The sequence below is a fragment of the Erinaceus europaeus genome, chromosome 7 (genome assembly GCF_950295315.1).
Source record: "Erinaceus europaeus chromosome 7, mEriEur2.1, whole genome shotgun sequence".
In the NCBI taxonomy this organism is placed as follows: Eukaryota; Metazoa; Chordata; class Mammalia; order Eulipotyphla; family Erinaceidae; genus Erinaceus; species Erinaceus europaeus.
The window spans coordinates 131,401,479-131,424,334 of NC_080168.1; the positions used below are offsets into that span (position 1 = coordinate 131,401,479).

Sequence of the window (22,856 nt, forward strand, 5' to 3'; positions counted from 1 at the left end):
AGTTGACTCTGGCTGAGAGCCCAGCACTGACCACGGTGCCACCTCCCAGCGCCCCTTCACAAGCAGTGTCTCCTCCTTCCCCTCCTCTCAAGTTGCTCTCTGTCTGGGCAAACTAGGAGGGGGAGGATGGCCGCTGGGAGCAGTGGATTCGTAGTGCCAGCACCAAGTCCCAGTGATGACCCTCATGACAGTTAAAGAGAATCCGTTCTAAAGTTAGATTGGCCGCTGAGATCATGAGAATCTTAATGTATCTGAACTTAGCAGCTCTAAGAGTTACAGTTCCATTTATATCAGCACGTTACATTATTTCCCATACTATAAAGAAATCTTGGGGGAGTTGGGCCATAGCGCTGCGGGTTAGCGAACCTGGTGAGAAGCGCAAGGACCGATGTAAAGATCCCGGTTCGAGCCTCTGGCTCCCCACCTGCAGGGGAGTCACTTCACAGGCGGTGAATCAGGTCTGCAGGTGTCTGTCTTTCTCTCCCCCCTCTGTCTTCCCCTCCTCTCTCCATTTCTCTCTGTCCCATCCAACAACATCAATAATTAATAGCTACAACAATAAAACAAAAGGGGATAAATACCTTTTTTATAAAAAAGAAATCTTGAGGGGGAAGCAGGCAGTAGCTCAGTGAGTTAAAAATCACATAATATGGGGAAGTCGGCCGGTAGCGCAGTGGGTTAAGCACATGTGGCACAAAGTGCAAGGACTGGCATAAGGATCCCGGTTCGAGCCCCTGGCTCCCCACCTGCAGGGGAGTTGCTTCACAAGCAGTGAAGCAGGTCTGCAGGTGTCTGTCTTTCTCTTCCCCCTCTCTGTCTTCCCTCCTCTCTCCATTTCTGTCCTATCCAACAACGACATCAATCATAACTACAACTGTAAAACAAAGGCAACAAAAGGGAATAAGTATTTTTTTTTAAATCACATAATATGAATGCAAGGATCCCAGCTCGAGCTTCTGGTTCCCCACCTGTAGGGGGGTCACTTCACAGGTGGTGAAGCAGGTCTACAGGTGTCTCTCCTCCCCACCCCCGTCTTGCCCTCCTCTTGATTTCTCTCTGTCCTGTCCAATAAAATTAAATTTAAAATGGCCCCCAGGAGCAGTGCATTCCTAACACAGTCACTGAGCCCAGTGATAACCCTGAAGGCAAAAAAAAAAAGCTGGGATGGGGCCAGGCAATGGCACACCCAGTGCAAGGATGCTGGGATGAAGCCAGGCAATGGCACACCCAGTGCAAGGATGCAGGGATGGGGGCAGGCAATGGCACACCCAGGGCAAGGATGCAGGGATGGAGCCAGGCAATGGCACACCCAGTGCAAGGATGCTGGGATGGGGCCAGGCAATGGCACACCCAGTGCAAGGATGCTGGGATGGAGCCAGGCAATGGCACACCCAGTGCAAGGATGCTGGGATGGGGCCAGGCAGTGGCACACCCAGTGCAAGAATGCTGGGATGGAGCCAGGCAATGGCACACCCAGTGCACGGATGCAGGGATGGGGTCAGGCAGTGGCACACCCAGTGCAAGGATGCTGGGATGGAGCCAGGCAATGGCACACCCAGTGCAAGGATGCTGGGATGGGGCCAGGCAATGGCACACCCAGGGCAAGGATGCAGGGATGGAGCCAGGCAATGGCACACCCAGTGCAAGGATGCAGGGATGGGGCCAGGCAGTGGCACACCCAGTGCAAGGATGCTGGGATGGGGCCAGGCAATGGCACACCCAGTGCAAGGATGCTGGGATGGAGCCAGGCAATGGCTCACCCAGTGCACAGATGCAGGTTCTAGGTCTAGGCCCCGATCAGCATGCGAAATACTTCACAAGTGGTGAAAGAGGTCTGCACTTAGGTATCTGCCTCTACCTCCTCTCTCAAATTCTCTGTCCTTGCAGAAAATATGGAAGGAGAAGAAAATGGCCCCCAGGAAGTGAGTTTTTAGTGCTAGCAGGGAGCCCCCGTGGTAACCCTGTAGGCAGAAATAGGAAAGGAAGGGACAGTGACTGCCTGGACAGTGGACCAATCATGGTGGCGCCAAACCCCATGGCGGTGAGAAAAAAGCTGGGAGCTGGACGGTTGCGCATCGGGATAAATGCACACGGCATGAAGCGTAAGGATCCCAGTTCGAGCCCCGGCTCCACACATGCAGGGGAGTCGCTACACAGGCGGTGAAGCAGGTCTGCAGGTGTCTGTCTTTCTCTCCCCCTCTATGTCTTCTCTCCATTTCTCTCTGTCCAATCCAACAACGAGCAACATCAACAATGGCAATAATAATAACCACAATGAGGCTACAACAACTAGGGCAACAAAAAAGGGGGGAAAAAATGGCCTCCAGGAGCAGTGGATTCATGTTGCAGGCAACGAGCCCAGCAATAACCCTGGAGGGGAAAAAAAAAGGGCTCTCAGTGATTTTATTATTGGATAGAGAAGTAGAGGAGAGGGAGCTAAAGTGGGTAGACAGCATAATGGTCACATAAAGAGACTCTCATGCCAAGGCTCCAGAGTCACAGGTTCAACCCCCAGCACCACCATAAGCCAGAGCTGAGCAGTGCACGGGTTTAAAGGGGGTGGGGGCAGGCAGTAGCACACAGAGTTAATTGCACATGGCGTGATGCGCAAGGACCAGTGCATCCCGGTTCGAGCTCCCCACCTGCAGGGGGGTCACCTCACAAGCAGTGAAGCAGGTCTGCAGGTGTCTGTCTCCTCCTCCTCTCGGTTTCTCTGTCTTCTCTCTGTCTTCCCCTCCTTTCTCTATTTCTCTCTGTCTTGTTCAGTAACAACAAGGGCAATGGGGAAAAACGGCCCCCAGGAGCAGCGGATTCATGGTGTAGGCACAGAGCCCGAGGGATAACCCTGGAAGCAAAAAGAAAGACACCTGCAGCCCTGCTTCACCACTTGTGACGCTTTCCCACTGCAGGTGGGGACCAGGGGCTTGAACCTGGGTCCTTGTGCCCTGTAGTCTGAGCACGTAAGCAGGTGTGCCATAGACTGTCCCTTGTACTGTTTTCTTTTTATATATATTTATTTTCCCTTTCCCTTTTGTTGTCCTTTTTTTTTTCAATGTTGTTATTGTCATTGTTGTTGGCTAGGACAGAGAGACATGGAGAGAGGAGGGGAAGACAGAGAGAGGGAGAGAAAGACACCTGCAGACCTGTTTCACTGCTTGTGAAGCGACTCCCCTGCAGGTGGGGAACCGGGGGCTCGAACCAGGATCCTTACGCCGGTCCTTGCGCTTTGCACCACGTGCGCTTAACCCACTGCGCTACCGCCAGACACCCGCTTCCATTACTGTTTTCATGGTATATAGTACCTGAGTATTGGAGTGTTGAACTTTGAAATGAAGGGTTTTATTATTATTATTATTGGCTGTTTTTGTTTTTGTGTTTTTCCACCCACAGGTCCTCCACTGCTCCCAAGTGACTTTCAGCTTATGCTTTTTTTTTTTTTTTTGCCCCCAGGGTTATCACTGGGGCTCAATGCCTGCACTCGAATTCACTGCTCCTGGAGGCCATTTTTCCCTTTTGTTGCCCTTGTTTATTATCGTTGTTGTTGTTGTTATTGATGTTGTTATTGTTGTTGCTGGGTAGGACAGAGAAAAATGGAGAGAGGAGGGGAAGACAGAGAGGGGGAGAGAAAGACAGACACCTGCAGACCTACTTCACCGCCCATGAAGCGACTCCCCTGCAGGTGGGGAGCCGGGGGCTCGAACTGGGATCCTTATGCCGGTCCTGTGCTTTGTGCCATGTGCACTTAACCCGCTGCGCTACCGCCCGACTCCCAGAATTGGAAATTCTTAATGAACATTTATTTGGGGGGGGGGGTAGACAACTAATGGTTATGCAAAGAGACTCTCCTGCCTGAAGTGTCAGAGTTCCAGGTTCAATCCCCACCACCACCGTATGCCAGAGCTGAGCAGTACTCTGGTGAAAAAAGAAAAATAGGGGGGCTATGGTGACACACTTGGTAGAGCATACAAGTTACAGTGCACAAGGACTCGGGTTCAAGGCCCCCTGCCCCCCCAGCAGGGGGAAGGTTTGCAGCTGGTGAAGCAGGGCTGCAGGTGTCTCTCTGTCTCTCTCCCTATCACCCCCTTCCCTCTTGATCTATGACTGTCTCTATCAATAAATAAAGAAAATTTAAAAATGGGGTTGGAGGTATAGCATAATGGTTATGCAAAGAGACTTTCATGCCTGAGGCTCTCAAGTCCCAGGTTCAATCTCCCACACCGCCATAAGGCAGAGCTGAGCAGGGCTCTGGTTAAAAAAAGAAAAGAGAAAATTAAAAAACGGGAGTCAGGTGGTAGCACAGTGGGTTAAGCACACATGGCGTGACTCACAAGATCAAACCAGCTAAGGACCCCGGTTCGAGCCCCCGGCTCCCCACCTGCAGGGGAGTCGCTTCACAGGCGGTGAAGCAGGTCTGCAGGTGTCTGTCTTTCTCTCCCCCTCTCTGTCTTCCTCTCCTCTCTCCATTTCTCTCTGTCCTATCCAACAGTGATAAAATCAATAACAACAGTACTGACGGGAGTCGGGCTGTAGCGCAGCGGGTTAAGCGCAGGTGGCGCAAAGCACAAGGACAGGCATAAGGATCCCTGTTCGAACCCCCAGCTCCCCACCTGCAGGGGAGTCGCTTCACAGGTGGTGAAGCAGGTCTGCAGGTGTCTGTCTTTCTCTCCCCCTCTCTGTCTTCCCCTCCTCTCTCCATTTCTCTCTGTCCTATCCAACAATGACGACAACAACAATAATAACTACAACAATAAAACAACAAGGGCAACAAAAGGGAATAAATAAATAAAATAAAATATTTTAAAAAAACAGTACTGACTACAACAACAATTAAAACAACAGGGACAATAAAAGGGAATAAATAAATATTTTTTAAAAAGAATCTCAAACATGATTTTTTGGAGTTTTCTTTCCTTCGTAATTTTTTTTTTTTAGTTTTTTAAAAATATTTATTTGTTCACTTTTGTTGGCCTTATTGTTTTCTTTTTTCTTTTTATTATTTTTTTTGGCCTTATTGTTTTCTTATTGTTGTTGTAGTTATTGTTGTTGTTATTGATGTCGTTGTTGGATAGGACAGAGAGAAATGGAGAGAGGAGGGGAAGACAGAGAGGGGGAGAGAAAGACAGACACCTGCAGACCTGCTTCACCGCCTGTGAAGCGACTCCCCTGCAGGTGGGGAGCCGGGGGCTCGAATCGGGATCCTTGTGCTTTGCGCCACGTGTGCTTAACCCGCTGCGCTACCGCCCAGCCCCCTCCTTCATAATTCTTATGTTATCTCCCCATGACCATGAGTCATATTTTATAGGTGACTTTTGTACCTTTGATGATCTAAGAGCTATGTATGTAAGAGATTTATTCATGGGTGTCTGATCAACCCTTTACATCCCAAGAATGTTTATCAGGAAGGTGCATCGAGAGACCAGGACTTGGCGCACGTGCTTAAATGCTCACTTGACAGTGTAAAAGGATCCCGGTTCAAGACCCCACTCCCCACATGCAGGGGGGAAGCTTTGCTGGTGGTGAAGCAGGGTTGCAGGTGTCTTTCTCTTGCCCTCTCTGTCTCCCCCTTCTCAATGTCTGACTGTCTCTATCCAATAAATAAAGAAAGAAAATAAAAAATGTTTTTAAAGACAGTGGGAGCTGGATTGAAGGATGCAAAGGTGTCTGAGTTGAAGAACCGGCAGCGTTGAAAAGCGGCAACAAGAGCTCCAGCAAGTTCTACCTGATGGCGCTGGGTCATTACCTAGATAGATAGGAACAGGGTCTCTTCTGGTGTGAGTGTGTGTGAGTGTGTGTGTGAGTGTGTGTGTGTGTGTGAGAGTGCGTGAGTGTGTGTGTGAGTGTGTGTGTGTGTGTGTTTCTGTGTGTGAGTGTGTGTGTGTTTGTGTGTGTGAGTGTGTGTGAGTGTGTGTGTGAGTGTGTGTGTGTTTCTGTGTGTGTGTGTGTGTGTTTGTGAGTGTGCGTGAGTGTGTGTGTGAGTGTGTGTGTGAGTGTGTGTGTGTTTCTGTGTGTGAGTGTGTGTGTGTTTGTGTGTGTGTGAGTGTGTGTGAGTGTGTGTGTGAGTGTGTGTGTGAGTGTGTGTTTCTGTGTGTGAGTGTGTTTGTGTGTGTGTGAGTGTGTGTGAGTATGTGTGTGTGAGTGTGAGTGTATGTGTGTGTGAGTGTGTGTGTGTGTGTTTTGTGTGTGAGTGTGTGTGTGTGTGAGTGTGTTTGTGTGTGTGTGTGAGTGTGTGTGTGTGAGTGTGTGTGTGTGAGTGTGTGTGTGTGAGTGTGTGTGTGTGTGTGTGTGTGAGTGTGTGTGTGTTTGTGTGTGTGTGTGTGAGTGTGTGTGAGTGTGTGTGTGTGTGAGTGTGTGTGTGTGTGTTTGTGTGTGTGTGTGTGTGTGAGTGTGTGTGTGTGAGTGTGTGTGTGAGTGTGTGTGTGTGTGAGTGTGAGTGTGTGTGTGTGTGAGTGTGTGTGTGTGTGTGTGTGTGTGTGTGTGTGTGTGTGTGTGAGTGTGTGTGTGTGTGTGGTGGCTTGGACTATCTCAGTGTCCCGAGTCCATCCAGCGTTATGTATGCCAGAGTGATGCTCTGGTTCTTTCTCTGTCTCTCATTAACTAATTGTTTCTTAAATATTTTTCTCTTTTTGGATAGAGACAGAAATTGGGTGGGAGAAGGGGAGAGGAAGAGGGTGCCTGCGAAGCTTCCCATCTGCAGGTGGGGGCCAGGGGCTGGAACCTGGGTCCTTCTGCTCTGTGACGTGTGGGCTCAACCACGTGCGCCCCCCACTTACAGATCCCTCTCACTAATAGATGATGATGACGATGATTATCATTTTTTAGGTTCTTTATTTATTCCCCTTTGTTGCCCTTGTTGTTTTTTAAATAATTTCTTATTTATGTATTCATTACAGAGACAGGAGGAGGGAAAGAACCAGACATCACTCTGGTACATGTGCTACTGGGGATGGAACTCAGGACCTCATGGTTGAGAGTCCAATGCTTTAACCACTACGCCACCCTTGTTGTTTTATTGTTGTAGTTATTGTTATTGATGTCATTGTTGTTGGATAGGACAGAGAAATAGAGGAGGGGAAGACAGAGAGGGGGAGAGAAAGACAGACACCTGCAGACCTGCTTCACCGCCTGTGAAGCGACTCCCATGCAGGTGGGGAGCCGGGGGCCCGAACCAGGATCCTTAAGTCGGTCCTTGTGCTTTGCGCCACGTGCGCTTATCCCCCTCTTCCCCTTCCCCCCCCCCAGTGAGCTCTTCTGCCCAAATGAGGATCATTTAGGCTGATCTCTGTGGCCTGGGAGGTGGCTCAGTGGACAGCTGACTCTGCTTTGCTCCTGGCCATGGCTTGTGACCTAGCGGGGCTGCCGTTTCTCTTTCTCAGGTGATACATTTAAAAATAATTGTTTAGGGCTGGGAACACAACGTCATAGTTATAAAAAAGACCCTCATGCGGGGGTCGGGCGGTGGTGCAGTGGGTTAAGCCGCATGTGGCGCAGAGCGAAAGGACCGGAGTAAGGATCCAGGTTCGAGCCCCCGGCTCCCCACCTGCAGGGGAGTCGCTTCACAGGTGGTGAAGCAGGTCTGCAGGTGTCTGTCTTTCTCTCCCCCTCTCTGTCTTCCCCTCCTCTCTCCATTTCTCTCTGTCCTGTCCAACAATGAACAACATCAACAATGGCAATAATAATAACCACAATGAGGCTACAACAACTAGGGCAACAAAAAGGGGAAAAAATGGCCTCCAGGAGCGATGGATTCATGGTGCAGGCACGGAGTCCAGCAATAACCCTGGAGGGGAAAAAAAGAAAAAAAAGACCCTCATGCCTGAGGCTGTAAGGCTGTAGGTTCACTCCCCATAAGCCAGAGCTCAGCAGTGTTCTAGTCTTCACATTTTATTTTTATTTTTACTTATTGGATAGAGACAGCCAGAAATCGAGGGGGAAGGGCGAGATAGAGAAGTCAGTCGAGAGATGGAGAGATACCTGCCGCCCTGCTTCACCACTCAGAAAGCTTTCCCCCTGCAGGTGGGGACCAGGGGCTTGAACCTGGGTCCTTGCACATTGTAACATGTGCACTCAACCAGATGCGCCATCGCCCGGTCCCCCTTTATTTTTAAAACTTTATTTAATTTCATAGAACAGAGAGAAATTGAGAGATAGAGAGACTACTGCAGCCCTGATTCACCACTTGTGAAGCTTTTCCTACAGGTGGGGGACCGGGGGCTTGAACCTGGGTCCTTGTGCATGGTAACACATGCGCTTAACCAGGTGCGCATGTGTTATATATATATATCTATCTACTTTTACCAAAGCCTTGCTCATCTCTGGCTTATGTTGGTGCAGGGGATTGAACCTATGACCTCAGAGCCTCAGGCAGGAGTGTCTGTTTTATAAGCAATATGCTAGCTCCCCTACCCTGAATTGCTTTCATTGTTATCTTTATTTATTTATTGTATAGAGACAGCCAGAAAAGGAGAGAAAGGGAGAGAGACAGAGAGACACCTGCAGCCTTGCTTCACCACTCGCAAAGTTTTTCCCCTGCAGGTGGGGACTGGGAGCTTGAACCCAGGTCCTTGAGCACTGTAATGTGTGCTCAACCAGGTGCGCCACCACCTGGCCCCTCCCCACCCTTCTATATTTATTTATTTATTTATTTATTTATTTATTTATTTATTTTTACCAGAGCGGCTCAGCTCTGGTTTGTGGTGGTGTGGGAGATTGAACCTGGGACTTCAGAGCCTCAGACATATATATAACTTTTTTTGCCTCCAGGGTTATTGCTGGGCTCGGTGCCTGCACCACGAATCCACTGCTCCTGGAGGCCATTTTTTCCCCCTTTTGTTGCCCTTGTTTTTATCATTGTTGTGATTATTATTGTTGTTGTTGTTGGATAGGACAGAGAGAAATGGAGAGAGGAGGGGAAGACAGAGAGGGGGAGAGAAAGACAGACACCTGCAGACCTGCTTCACCACCTGTGAAGCGACTCCCCTGCAGGTGGGGAGCCGGGGGGCTCGAACTGGGATCTTTAAGCCAGTCCTTGTGCTTTGTGCCACGTGAGCTTAACCCCCTGTGCTCCCACCTGACATATATATAATTTATTTTCCTTTTTTTGCCCTTGTTTTATTGTTGTTGTAGTTATTATTGTTGTTATTGATGTTGTTGGATAGGACAGAGAGAAATGGAGAGAGGAGGGGAAGACACAGAGGGGGAGAGAAAGACACCTGCAGACCTGCTTCACCACTTGTAAAGCGACTCCCCTGCAGGTGGGGAGCCGGGGGCTCGAACCAGGATCCTTACACCTGTCTTTGTGCTTCGAGCCACCTGCACTTAACCTGCTGAGCTACTGCCCGACTCCCCCTTTTTTGTATTTTTTAAAGAAAATTAGTAGAGGAAAATTTGTTAAAGAACAGAATATTTATCTAGTGTCAAAGTTTGTCCCCGGAAATAGAATCTTAATTACAGGTAAAATAGCAACTTTGCAATAACGGGATGGGACCTTGCAAGCGCCACCTGGGTCCAGTGGTCAAAGTCTCTCTGAACTCCGTGGCGCCCTGAGCTGAGGGCGAGAAACACAAGCAGCCTCTGTGCGGCCTCTGCTTCAGAGGCATCTAGTCTAGTCGTGCAGAAACACACAAATCCAACGCTCTCCAGAGTAACTAGTTTTGTTTTTTTTTTTTAATACATCTTATTGGAACCAGGTTGTGACGCATCTGGTTGAGCACACACATCACAGTGCACAAGGAACCGGGTTCAAGTCCCTGGTCCCCGCCTGCAGGGGCAAAGCTTCACGAGTGGTGAAGCAGGGCTGCAGGGGTCTCTCTGTCTCTCTCCCTCTCTGCCTCCCCCTTCCCTCTTAAATCCTCTCTGAATCTTTCCAATAAATAAAAAACAAGGAGAAATATTAAAAAGATAATAAATAAAAGTGTCATAAATGTGAATTAACACGAGAGGTTTGCTTCATTTTTCCCTCCAGGGTTATCACTGGGTATTGGTGCCAGTGCTACAAATCCACTGCTCCTGGAGGTCATTTTTTCCATTTAACTTGACAGGTCAGAGAAGCTGGGGGAGAGGGGAGAGAGAGGGGTCCGGGAAGTGGCGCAGTGGATAAAGCATTGGATTCTCAACCTTGAGGTCCCGAGTTCGGTCCCCAGCAACACATGTACCAGAGTGATGTCTGCTTCTTTCTCTTCTCCTTTCTCATGAATAAATACTTTTTTTTTTTTTTTTACCTCCAGGGTTATCACTGGGGCTCGGTGCCTGCACTATGAATCCACTGCTCCTGGAGGCTATTTTTTTCCTTTTGTTGCCCTTGTTGTTTATTGTTGTTGTTGTTATTGCTGTCTTTGGATAGGACAGAGAAAAATGGAGAGAGGAGGGAAAGACAGAGAGGGGGAGAGAAAGACAGACACCTGCAGACCTGCTTCACCGCCTGTGAAGCGACTCCCCTGCAGGTGGGGAGCCGGGGTTCGAACCGGGATCCTTATGCCGGTCCTTGTGTTTTGCGCCACCTGCATTTAACCCACTTCACTACCCGCTCGACTCACAAGAGAGAATTCTTTAACTTCCTCTGTCAACATGAGATCAAACTCACAAGCCTAGGTGGGAAGACGTAACAATCAGATTATTGCTATAATGTACACTTTTCCAACTTTGTCCCTACACCCTTTTCTTTTTAAAAATATTTTTTAATATTTTTAAATATTTTTTAACTTTTATATTTATTTATTTTCCATTTGTTACTACTGTTGTAGTTATCGTTGTTGTAATTGATGTCGTTAAATAGGGCAGAGAGAAATGGAGAGAGGAGGGAAAGACAGAGAGGGGGAGAGAAAGACAGACACCTGCAGAACTGCTTCACCGCCTGTGAAGCGACTCCCCTGCAGGTGGGAAGCCGGGGGCTCAAACCAGGGTCCTTACGCTGGTCCTTGTGCTTCGTGCCACCTGCGCTTAACCCGCTGCACTACTGCCCTATTCCCCCTACACCCTTTCTATATTTTAAAAAATATTTGCACTTATTTATTTATTTGTGTGTGAGAGAGATAATATTTTAAAAATATTTATTCATTTATTTGTTGCCCTTGTTTTATTTTTGTTGTAGTTATTACTGTTCTTGTTATTGATGACGTTGTTGTATAGGACAGAGAGAAATGGAGAGAGGAGGGGGAGACAGAGAGGGGAAGAGAAAGACAGACACCTGTAGACCTGCTTCACCGCCTGTTAAGCGACCCCCCCTATAGGTGGGGAGCCGGGGGCTCGAACCGGGATCCTTAAGTCAGTCCTTGTGCTTTGCTGTCACCTATGCTTAACCCGCTGCATTACCGCCTGACTCCCGAGGGTATCATTCTGACATGTAATCCCAGGAGTAAACTGGGGACCTCATGCTTAGAGTCCAACACTGCGCCCGACGCACCAGCTCCCAGGCTGACCCTCCTGCATCTTCTTTTTTTTTTTTAAGGATTTAAAAAAAATATTTTATTTATTTATTCCCTTTTGTTGCCCTTGTTGTTTTATTGTTGTCATTGTTGTTGGATAGGACAGAGAAATGGAGAGAGGAGGGGAAGACAGAGGGGGAGAGAAAGACAGACACCTGCAGACCTGCTTCACCACTTGTGATGTGACTCCCCTGCAGGTGGGAAGCTGGGGCTCGAACCGGGATCCTTGCTCCGGTCCTTGTTCTTAGAGCCACCTGCGCTTAACCCTCTGTGCTACAGCCCGACTCCCGACCCTCCTGCATCTTCTATGCTTGAATTTTTCTGACTTTGCTTTCATTAATGTGTTATATGCCAGTTCTTTTGAAAACGCCTGTACGATATACGTTTCTGTTCACCCCATAATGGCCATTAGTTAAAAAGAAAGGGGGAATTGTTGGTATGCATGAGACCCCTTCTGTTTCATTTGGTTTAAATCCCCCCTGCTTAACACTATTCTATTTACATAATCACTGTTAACAAGTTCCACCCTCCCTCCAGGGCATTGTGGTTCAGTGATAGGATTCTCTCCTGCTCTGCCCCTTCTTTGTCACACTCTGATTGTCACCAGTCACTTTTCTCTCCATCCTCTCTATGTCACACCCTGTTCCCACCCTACTTGGCAAGTATATATAAAGACAGCATTGTGAGTTTTACGGTACTGTACCTTGAGTTTAGCTCAGCTCGTCTTAGATTGTGCTGCGTCCTGCATGAATAAAGAGATACTGCCTACAGCTCAACCATGAGTCCCTGGTCGTCTGTTACCCGCCCATGAAGCCAGCCCGGCGAAAACAACCTAACCCGTCGAAAACGACAGATAAAGACAGAGAAATGGAGAAGGGAGGGAAAGAGTGAAGAGGAGGGAGAGGGAAGAGTGAGAGAAGGAGAGGGAAAGAGGAAGGGAGGGGAAAGGGGGCAGAGAGAGGGAAGGGGAGAGGGAGAGACAAGGGCATCACTGTCCCACCACTCATGAAACTTCCCCCTTGCAGATGGGGACCAGGGACCTGACCTGCGTCCTTGTGAACTGTAATGTGTGCTCAACTGGGTGTGCCACCACCCGGCTCCTTTGCTTTCCTTTAATATGTAGATATGGAAATATTTAATATGGAGATATTTCATCCTCTTCAAAACCCAGACCTCATTGTGCATGGACCTTAGCAATGTTCAAATCGTAATTTTGTGCCATAGTTCATTCATATTTTTGCCACTTCTGTGGATATGACTGAAGTCCCACAACATTCAGTGACAAAATCTGGCTCAACAATTGGAATCAAGTTCCCTCAAGATTCCCGCAAGAGTCCTGTTAACTGGTAAAGAAAGATTTGGTCTCTGGGGGTGGGGGTGGGGGTTGAGTGTACATAGCACTCTGCACAGGGACCAGCTCCCTCCCCAGTGGCAGGGGGAAAGCTTCCCAGGCGGCGAAGCAGATCCGCAGGTGTCTGTCTTTCTCCCTCTCTTTCCCTCCCATCTCAATTTCTCTGTCCTATCCAATACAATAGCAAGGAAGGGAGGAAGGAAGGAATGGAGGAAGGAAGGAAGGAAGGAAATAAAGAAAGAAAGAGAGGAAGGAAGGAAAAGAAAGAAAGGAAAGAAAGAGGAAGAAAAAAATAGGTTGCTTAGAGTGGTGGATTTTTAGCATGGAGCCCCAGTGACAACCCTGGTAGTTCTTCTTCTAGCGTCTGCCCTTCTTCCGTAGCCAGTCCACAGCGTCAGGTTGAGCCTGATGTCAAGTTTCGAGACCTCCTTTGAATCTGGAGAGGTGGCAGTCGTTGACTATGTGGGTCATAGTCTGTCTGGAGCCGCAGGGGCAGTTCGGGTCGTCTCTGGCTCCCCAGCGATGGAACATAGCGGCACACCGGCCATGGCCTGTTCGATAGCGATTGAGGAGGGCCCAGTCATAACGTGCTAGGTCAAAGCCGGGTTGACGCTCGCAGGGGTCTGTGATGAGGTGTTTGTTCTTTACCTCAGCTGACTGCCAGCTCTGTTTCCAAGAGTCTGGAACAGAGAAGTTCAGTGTAGGCATAGGGGACCAGATTGGGTAACGAGACGTCAAGCGTTGGACAGGGTGGGCGAAGATATCCGCGTATATTGGCAGGTCTGGTGGAGTGTAGACGTGGGAAATGAACTTAGATGATGCCGCATCCCGACGAATATCTGGCGGGGCGATGTTGCTAAGAACTGGCAGCCGTGGAACCGGGGTGGAACGGATGGTTCCAGAAATGATCCTCATGGAGGAATATAATTTGGAATCGACCAAGTGGACATGGGGGCTACGGAACCATCCTGGGGCACAGTATTCTGCAATGGAATAGCATCATGCCAGAAATGATGATCGCAGTGTGGAAGCGCTCGCGCCCCATGAGGAGCTGGCCAGTCTTGCAATGATGTGATGCCTCGCGCCCACCTTTGCTGCAGTTTTTATGAGATGTTCGTGAAATGACAGAGTGCGATCGAGAGTGACGCCAAGATAGACTGGCTGGGCTTCATGCCGGATTCTCGTACCGCCAAGCTGCACATTAAGCTCCCGCGAGGCCGAGGCATGGTGTAGATGGAAAACAGATGATACCGTTTTTGCAGTGCTAGGGATTAGTCGCCATTTTTTACAGTAATCAGATATCAGAGACATGTAGAGACATGGTAGTGATAACAAGCATTTGAAAAGCGGGGCCAGGCGGTGGCACACCTGGTTAAGCGCACACATCACAGCGCGCGAGGACCCCCAAGTCCTTCCCTTTGGTGCACTATTATTATCATTTTTTAATTTCTCTATTGGGGGCCTAAAGGTCTGCAGTCGGCAGTGACACGCAGCAGTTTGGACGTGCATTGCATTTCCCAGTTTTCCGCAGTCAGGCCCCTCCAGGTCCTCCTCGGCCGCCATGACCCAGCCCCTCCCTTTGGTGCACTGTGCGGGGACACTTTAACTGCAGTACCGAAATAAGACACCACCGGACACTTTCTTCCGTCGCTTAGCCTTTAAGCGGCGTCTCTGTCAGCACTGACAGGAAAGCCAGAGGCGGCAGTGCCCTCCGCCAAGGAGAGTCCCCAAGGAGAAGGTCACCGGCACCAGCCTGGCCGCCACCGCCTCCTCCTCCCCACCCCCCGCCCGGGAATGCGCGCCTGCGCAGAACGACCCCTCCTGCGCATTAGCCGGGGCCGGAAGGGCGGGGCCTGCGGGGGCGGGACCAGGGTTGCTAGGAGAGCGCGATGACGCCGCGGCCCTCGGCGTGCTTCTCCACCAATGGGCGGTGGCTGCGCGTGGCGCGGCGCCGCGTGCGTCACGGTGACGGCGCGCGAAGGGCGCAGAGCTCGGCGCCGGGAGGACGTCCGGCCTCTGTGAGCCGCAGTCCTTCGCCGCAGGAGGAGCTGGTTTCGCCATCTTGGGGCGTGAGTGCGGCGCGGCCGGCGTGGGGCGCGGGGCGCGGGTGTCCGGGCTGGGCGCGGGGCGCGGCCGGTGTGCGCGGTGTCCCCGGGGGCGGCCGTGACCTCTCAAGGGCGCTGCGGCGGGGCCGGAGCCGGGGCCGGGCCCGGGCCGCCCTCGCTCACCGCCTGTCCCCCGCCGCCAGGAGGATGTTCTCCAGCGTGGCCCAGCTGGCGCGGGCCAACCCCTTCCACGCGCCGGCCCTGCAGCCCGACCGCCCCGCCGCCCGCCCCCGGGGCCTGGCCGCCGCCGCCGTGGAAGGTGAGACCGTGGGGAGCCCCGCCCGAGGGCGCCCACAGCCCCGCGTCCTCCGCGCAGCGCCGCCGGCCTCGGAGCGGCCCCGCCGGGTGGCGGCGTGGGGGGCTGACCTCGTGCCCTCTGACCCCGCCGGGCCGGGATGCGGGGGTCTGACCTCGTGCCCTCTGACCCCGCCGGGCCGGGAAGCGGGGGTCTGACCTCGTGCCCTCTGACCCCGCCGGGCCGGGATGCGGGGGGCTGACCTCGTGCCCTCTGACCCCGCCGGGCCGGGATGCGGGGGGCTGACCTCGTGCCCTCTGACCCCGCCGGGCCGGGAAGCTGGGGGCTGACCTCGTGCCCTCTGACCCCGCCGGGCCGGGAAGCTGGGGGCTGACCTCGTGCCCTCTGACCCCGCCGGGTCGGGAAGCTGGGGGCTGACCTCGTGCCCTCCAGCCCCTCTAGGCCCGGGACCCCACGGCCTCCTCTCTCTAGAGCCGGGTCCTGAGGCCTGCTGCCCCCGCACCCCTGCCTCGGCCCCCGCACCCCTGCACCCGCCCCCGTGTCCCCTGCACCCGCCCCCCTGCCCCCGCCCCCCTGCCTCGCCCCCCCTGTCCCCGCACCCCTGCCCCCGCCCCCTGCACCTGCCCCCGCCCCCGCCCCGCAGCTGAGCGAGCAGACAGGCGCCAGCGGCTCCCGTCCCGTCCCGCCCTCTCTCCCGAGCAGAGCGCTACAGCTGCGACTACGGGTCTGGCAGGTTCTTTGTCCTGTGCGGCGTGGGCGGCGTCATTAGCTGCGGCACCACGCACACGGCGCTGGTCCCCCTGGACCTGGTAAAGTGCCGGATGCAGGTGGGTCGGCGGGCGGCCGCCGTGCATGCGGACGTGCGGAGTGGACGTGCGGACATGCGGACACGCAGCGTGGACGCGCTCGCCTGGCTCGCGGGGACTCACGCGGGGGCTTGGCTGACGCGGGCGTGTCTTTGCAGAGCACAGCTGCGAGTACGGCTCCCTCAAGTTCTATGCGCTGTGCGGCGTCGGCGGGGTCCTGAGCTGTGGGCTCACGCACACGGCCGTCGTCCCGCTGGACTTAGTCAAATGCCGCATGCAGGTTGGTACCTCGGGTCCGTCCGGGCTTCTGGCATCAGAGCCAGGACCCGCGTGAGGAGCCCGGTGCGAGCCCCCGGCTCCCCGCCTGCAGGCGGCGGCGCTGTCTCTCCTCCTCTCTGTCTTCCCTCCTCCATTTCTCTCTGTCCTGTCCAACAACGACGACAAGAATAACAGTAACCACCACAGCAAGGTTACAGCAACAAGGGCAACAGAAGGGGGATGGCCCCCAGGCGCAGTGGACTCCCGTGCGGCGCCAAGCCCAGCAGTAGCCCTGCAGGCAGAAACGATTAGCGTTGTCGCCTGAGCGCGGAGACAGAGGTCAGGCCGCCCTGAGCTTGCCTAGAAGTCTGCTCCCAGGGCAGGGCAGGGCAGGGCAGGGCAGGGCAGGGCAGGGCAGGGCAGGGCAGGGCAGGGCGTGCAGGGGAGCCGGGTGGCCGCGGAGGGGGAGGGAAAGCGCGAGGGCAGCACCACTAACGGGCCGGCTTGGAGTGAGTCTGACTCCTGATGGGAAACCGCCGTGCTTGTGACCGCGCTGTGACTGCACCCGACACTGGGCACGTGTGTCTGTGTGCCTGCCTGCCTGCCTGCCTGCCTGCCTGTCTGTCTGTCTCGGAGACGAGGAAGTGACCAGCAGCCGGGGAGGCACCTCCAGTGGGCAGTGTCTTGAGTGCTGCACTCGGCTGACTGGGGCCTCGCTGGCTCGCTCGCTCTGCTAGTAAGCAGGCACTTTGTGAAGAGCCGCTCAGCTCTAGCTCACGGTGTGGGAGACTGAACCAGGGGCTTGGAGCCTCAGGCATGAGAGCAGAGCAGAGAGGTGAGAGAGAAGGAAACAGATGTCACTGGTGCACGTGCTGCGTTATCTGCTGCACCGCCTCCCGGCCACCGGCTGAGGCGTCATTTATTTTCAAGGTCACAGAGGCGCCCAGGTTGAGAGCATACGTGTGGCCTAGAGTGATATTCTGCAGGTTTTTTATTCCTAAAATGAAAATCCAACCTAACTGATGAAAGGAGTCAGCAGATATAGAAACTGCTCTCCTGGCCAGACTGCCAGTGCTGCTAACGCTCAAAGAGCGAGTTGCTGCGTTTAGAGGTGACCGCGGGGGCTGGGTGGGGCCCGTCTGGCTGGGCGCAGGGGTCAGTGCGCGGGACCCAGGTTTGAGCCCCGTCCCCACCTGCAGGGGGAGAGCTTTGCGAGTGGCGAAGCAGGGCTGCAGGTGTCTGTCTCACTCCCTCTCTGTCACCCCTTCCCTCTTGATTTCTGACTGTCTCTGTCCAACTCATGAAAAAACAATAAAAAAGAATTACACAGGTAAAGCTGACGTGCAGTGAACATGCAGTGACATACCTGCTAATAGCTACTGGGTTTGTTTTAGAACCAACGGGGGAGACTGAAGGAACGGGTCTCTTGCTCTTCAGAAACCGTGACTCACTGGAACATTGAGCCTTTGTTCTTGAAATCCAGGTGGACCCCCAGAAGTACAAGGGCATATTTAACGGCTTCTCCGTTACCCTTAAAGAAGACGGCGTGCGGGGCCTGGCCAAAGGGTGGGCTCCTACCTTCATCGGCTACTCGATGCAGGGGCTCTGCAAGTTTGGCTTTTACGAAGTCTTCAAAGTCTTGTACAGCAACATACTGGGAGAGGTACGTGTGTGGCTGAGCTTGGGGACAGCGCGTTTCTGGTCATCGCGCGGCTTGTAGCGGAGACAGACGCGAGCTGGCGCCTCACGGGGCCGCGTGCTCTGTTCTAGAGAGCCCGGCGTGTTCTTGAAGGGGACTGGGGGGTCCTTCTGGTTGAGACCCCGGGCTACTAAACTGAGGTGGGGGTAGCGTGCTCTCGTCCAGCGCCCCTCATGCCCTCCTGTGTCTGTGTGCCCGCCACCAGGAGAACAGCTACCTCTGGCGCACGTCGCTGTACCTGGCTTCCTCCGCCAGCGCCGAGTTCTTTGCTGACATTGCGCTGGCTCCCATGGAAGCCGCTAAGGTCCGGATTCAAACCCAGCCAGGTTACGCCAACACTCTGAGGGACGCGGCTCCCAAAATGTACAAGGAAGAAGGCCTCTTCGCGTAAGTAGGCACCCGAAGCCCGTGCCGTGGTGCGCCGGCTCTCGGGACTGCGGTCCTTCCCCCGCGGGCGCTGCGCCTGTGGCTGCACTGCTCCTAGCAGACACCCCACGCAGCTTCTTCCCCAGGAGGGAGGAGAGCTAGTCGCCGTGGTTCTGCTCCGTCACTCGGGAGAGTTCCCCTGCGAGGTGCGGAGAACACACAACCCCAGAGACGCACAGGTGGACGAATAACCTGTGACCTCAGTTGAAATTCCTGTGGTTTCTCATAAGACAGGAGCTAGACTGTTTGTACACCCACCAAATGGTTTGATAACCTAAACACAACATAGTTTCAGAGATGACATGTGAATCCTGGTCATCTGTGCTCACAGTTAAGAATTTGCAGCGGGGGAGTCGGGCGGTACTGCAGCAGGTTAAGCGCAGGTGGCGCAAAGCACAAGGACCTGCTCAAGGATCCTGGTTTGAGCCCCCAGCTCCCCACCTGCAGGGGAGTCACTTAACAGGCGGTTAAAGACAACAAGGGCAACAAAAGGAAATAAATAAACTTTAAAAAAAAGAATTTGCAGTGGGGGGATGTGTCAGAATATAGCTCTTCATAGACAGTGAGCCATGTGTTATGACCCTGGGTTCAGGCATCAGGCTCCATGTGGGAGCAGCACTATGGCCGGCTGCCTCCTTGCTCCTCCCACAGAGGCTTGTGTGTGCAGAGGTGCTAAGTCGAGCGTCCTGAGCTAGCACCCAGGTTCGCTTCCTGACGTCACAGCCTGCACACACGTGGACCAGAGGGTGGCTCTGCGCTCACCTTGCGGCCTGGGGGTGGGCGTGGGTGGCAGGTGCTTTGCATTCTCTGTGCTCAGAAACGGCCGAGCCCCAGTGCACCCATTCCCAGGGCAACATGCTGCCTTAGATCCGCCTTTGTGGATGTCAGTCTTGAACTGAGTTCTGCTCGCAAACTTCCTGTTTCTTGTAGTTCCAGTCAGAGACATCCGGCAACTTTTTTGGTTGTACAGTCAAAGGTGCTTGAGTCATTGGCATGTGAGAGAAATACACCTGCATGTTAGTCTCCAGTTCTGGTGGGATGGCAGCAGCCGGCTGCCATTCGCTCCGCCAGGACTCGACTGGTGTGCGGACACGCGAGTGAACCGAGCGAGTTTCTGCTGCGGTGTCGTGTCGCAGACCGAGCAGATGGCCCTCTGTCTCCTCAGGTTCTACAAGGGCGTCGCTCCTCTCTGGATGAGACAGATCCCGTACACCATGATGAAGTTCGCCTGCTTCGAGCGCACCGTGGAGGCGCTGTACAAGTTTGTGGTGCCCAAGCCCAGGAGCGAGTGCAGCAAGGCGGAGCAGCTGGTGGTGACCTTCGTGGCCGGCTACATAGGTGTGTGCGGGGCTGGTCTTGTCTCAGGCTGAGGACGGAGTCATCTTTGAGAGGAAAAGCCATGACACTAGAGGTTTTGTGCGAAAGAGAGAGAACCAGACTTCATTCTGCCACGTGTGCTGCTGGGATTGAACTCGGGGCCTCATGCGTGAGAGTCCCATGCTGTGTCCACTGTGTCACCTCCCGGGTCACACTGATCTCAACTGGTTACAGCTCTTTTTTTTTTTTTTTTGTATGAAAAGGTTGTTGACCGTGAACTTTCTGTAAAAATATGTTTTTATTACATAACAGTTTTCACGTGAGAGCAGTCAGAGTGGCACTGCAGCGCTCGCCCTGCCTGGGGTGGCCAGGATGAGGGCACAGGCGCCCAGCAGTCCTGCCACATTTCTCTGCAGAGCTGCTGTGGTCCTGGCTCGTGGTGCCTCAGGCCATTAGACCCGGGACACCTTCAGGACTGTCTCCCAGCCCTGCTTTGCTTAAAGCTGACCCCTAGCTGACCGCTTCCCTACACTTTGCAGCCGGAGTCTTCTGTGCAATCGTTTCTCACCCTGCTGATTCCGTGGTGTCCGTGTTGAATAAAGAGAAGGGTAGCAGTGCTTCTCAGGTCCTTCAGAGACTTGGCTTCAGAGGTAAGCAGCCTTTCTCTCCCATTCAGAACAACGGGGACACGGGGCATGCCACCGATCCCACTCATGGTTCTCATTCCCCTTAGGCGTGTGGAAGGGACTCTTTGCCCGAATCATCATGATTGGCACCCTGACTGCCCTCCAGTGGTTCATCTATGACTCCGTGAAGGTCTACTTCAGGCTTCCTCGCCCTCCTCCCCCTGAGATGCCAGAGTCCTTGAAGAAGAAGCTCGGGTTAACTCAGTAGACGCATCACAGCAACTGGACTGAATCTGTGTTGATCAGTGTTGACAGTGCAGGAGAAACTTTTCTATCTCTTGACAGTGTAGGGAATCGTCTTTTCTGAGAAATCACTGTAGCGCTCACGCCTTGAGCAAGAGTTCAAAATTAACTATTGAAATAAATCGCACTGCTCGGGAATTTCTGTGTTACTTGGTGGTTTTTATGGTTTCTTGGACTCCTGTTAGAAAAATACTTCAGAGGGAGCCGGGCGGTAGCGCAGCGGGTTAAGCGCAGGTGCCGCTAAGCGCAAGGACCGGTATGAGGATCCCGGTTCGAGCCCCCAGCTCCCCACCTGCAGGGGAGTCGCTTCACAGGCGGCGAAGCAGGTCTGCAGGTGTCTGTCTTTCTCTCCCCCTCTCTCCATTTCTCTCTGTCCTACCCAACAACGACATCAACTACAACAACAATAAGACAACAAGGGCAACAAAAGGGAAGATAAATAAAATTACAAAAAATATTAAAAAAAGAAAAATACTTAAGAAAAAGCCTGAGCTCCAATATCACACATGCCAGCTGGTTCTCCCTCATTAATTCATACGTCTTCCAAAAGTTTGACCTCTCAAATGGAGAGAATTCCAAGTCAACCTCAAAGGAGAAAATGCAGACTAACTTGATTGAATACTTGCATCCTAATAGCTGTTCCTGGGAAATACTTGTTCTTACCACTGGGGCTTCAGTGTTCTGGGTAGATTCTCAGACAGGCAGCTGGGCCCGAGTGTGGTGCACCTGGTTCAGTGCAAGGACCCAGGTTCAAGTCCCCATTCCCCACCTGCAGGGGGAATGCTTCACAACTGGTGAAGCAGGTCTACAGGTGTCTTTCTCCCCATCTCCCCCATCCCTCTCAATTTCTCTTCTGCACAATAAAATGGAAAAATGGCCACCCATGAGCACTGGATTCCTGGCAGAAACCCTGGAGGCAGTTAAGCGCGTGAGTTAAGCGCATTTGGCACAAAGCGCAAGGACGGGCGTAAGAGTCTCAGTTCGAGTCCCCAGCTCCCCACCTGCAGGGGAGTCGCTTCACAAGCGGTGAAGCAGGTCTGCAGGTGTCTGTCTTTCTCTCCCCCTCTCTGTCTTCCCCTCCTCTCCATTACTCTCTGTCTTATCCAATAACTACAACAATAATAACCACAGCAACTATCCAACAAGGGCAACAAAAGGGAAAATTTTAAAAATCCAATACTGAAACTCCCACCTCCCCAGTACAACAAGGACTGACTGGGCTCAGAGTGGGTCAAGCACAGACGAGTTTTCTCCCAGTCTAGATGTTTAAAAAGAGCCTGTTTAAATATTACAGGAGTCGGGCGGTAGTGCAGTGGGTTAAGCGCATGTGGTGCCAAGCGTAAGGATCCCGGTTCAAGCCCCCAGCTCCCCACCTGCAAGGGAGTTGCTTCACAGGCGGTGAAGCAGGTCTGCAGGTATGTCTTTCTCTCCCCCTCTGTCTTCCCCTCTCTACATTTCTCTGTCCTATCCAACAATGAACGACATCAACAATAATAACCATAACAAGGGCAACAAAAGGGGGAAAAATAAAGGCCTCCAGGAGCAGTGGATTCATGGTGCAGGCACTGAGCCCCAGCAATGATCCTGGAGGCAAAAAAAAAAAAAAAAAAATTACTATCCATCCATCCTTGGATGTGAATCTTAGCGTCTGGCAGCACGTAGAGTAAGTACTCCATTTCACAGTGGATAAAGTTAAGGCCCCAAGGCAGTGATGCACCCAGTTAAGCACATAATACTAAGCTCAAGGATCCGGGTTCCAGTTTCCGGCTCCCCAGGAGGTTCACTTCACAAGTGGTGAAACAGGTCTGCAGGTGTCTTTCTCCCTCTGACCTCTGCCTCCTCAATTTCTATCATGTTCAATAAAAACGAGAAGAAAAAGGCTGCCGGGGACAGTTGATGGCTAGTGCTGGCACTGGCCTGTAGCTATAACCCTGGAGACAAAGTCCCTTGTGGCTTGGCTTTCTGCCAACCCTGATTTGTGAAGATAATCTCATGTCAGTTCTAGAAGTAGTTTTTTTTGGTGGTTTTTTCCTAGAGAACCAGAGCATGCTGTATTGTGTCAAGTCCAACACCTGCCACTATGCCCCTCTTGAGCTGCCTATGGGACGGCTCTTTGGATATTTACAGCGAGACCTGAGACTCCTGGGGAGGAGCCCCCAAACACCATTGTCTTTTTTTATATATTTTATTTTCTCTTTTTGTTGCCCTTTTTTTTATTGTTGTAGTTGTTATTGATGCCGTTGTTAGATAGGACAGAGAGGAATGGAGAGAGGAGGGGAAGGCGCGGAG

The 22,856-nt window shown here is 52.6% G+C and overlaps 3 protein-coding genes and 1 non-coding gene across 5 annotated transcripts in view; 3 read left to right on the forward strand and 1 right to left on the reverse strand.

The window, feature by feature from the left end:
* The window catches only part of APAF1 (apoptotic peptidase activating factor 1), a 444,316-nt gene that overhangs the window by 295,191 nt on the left and 126,269 nt on the right, over positions 1 to 22,856 (forward strand). The window lies entirely within an intron of this gene.
* Positions 14,689 to 20,705, forward strand: SLC25A3 (solute carrier family 25 member 3). Of its 2 annotated transcripts, none has more exons than XM_060195592.1 (8): positions 14,689 to 14,840; positions 15,020 to 15,135; positions 15,835 to 15,959; positions 17,680 to 17,859; positions 18,101 to 18,282; positions 19,487 to 19,659; positions 20,178 to 20,288; positions 20,372 to 20,705. In XM_060195592.1, the coding sequence occupies exons 2-8, from the start codon at positions 15,024 to 15,026 to the stop codon at positions 20,530 to 20,532; spliced, it is 1,044 nt and encodes a 347-aa protein (XP_060051575.1). In that variant the 5' UTR covers positions 14,689 to 14,840; positions 15,020 to 15,023; the 3' UTR covers positions 20,533 to 20,705. The 2 variants fall into 2 exon arrangements, with proteins under 2 accessions (XP_060051575.1, XP_060051576.1); XM_060195593.1 differs by lacking the exon at positions 15,835 to 15,959 and adding an exon at positions 16,097 to 16,218.
* LOC132539701 (small nucleolar RNA SNORA53) lies at positions 19,174 to 19,415 on the forward strand. The gene has a single exon (XR_009551028.1). It is a non-coding gene; the product is annotated as a small nucleolar RNA SNORA53 (small nucleolar RNA).
* IKBIP (IKBKB interacting protein) overlaps positions 22,088 to 22,856 on the reverse strand; it is a 35,726-nt gene continuing 34,957 nt past the window's right edge. Inside the window, exon 4 of the mRNA XM_060195618.1 lies at positions 22,088 to 22,151. The gene's annotated coding sequence lies outside the window, so the exon portion shown is untranslated. The remainder of the gene's footprint in view (positions 22,152 to 22,856) is intronic.

Coding starts and splice junctions, on each gene's coding strand:
- SLC25A3 (XM_060195592.1), top strand. CDS start 15,024: ATGTTCTCCAGCGTGGCCCAGCTGGCGCGGGCCAACCCCTTCCACGCG. Junction 19,660..20,177: donor CTTCGTGGCCGGCTACATAG/GTGTGTGCGGGG, acceptor TACACTTTGCAG/CCGGAGTCTTCTGTGCAATC. Junction 20,289..20,371: donor TCAGAGACTTGGCTTCAGAG/GTAAGCAGCCTT, acceptor CATTCCCCTTAG/GCGTGTGGAAGGGACTCTTT.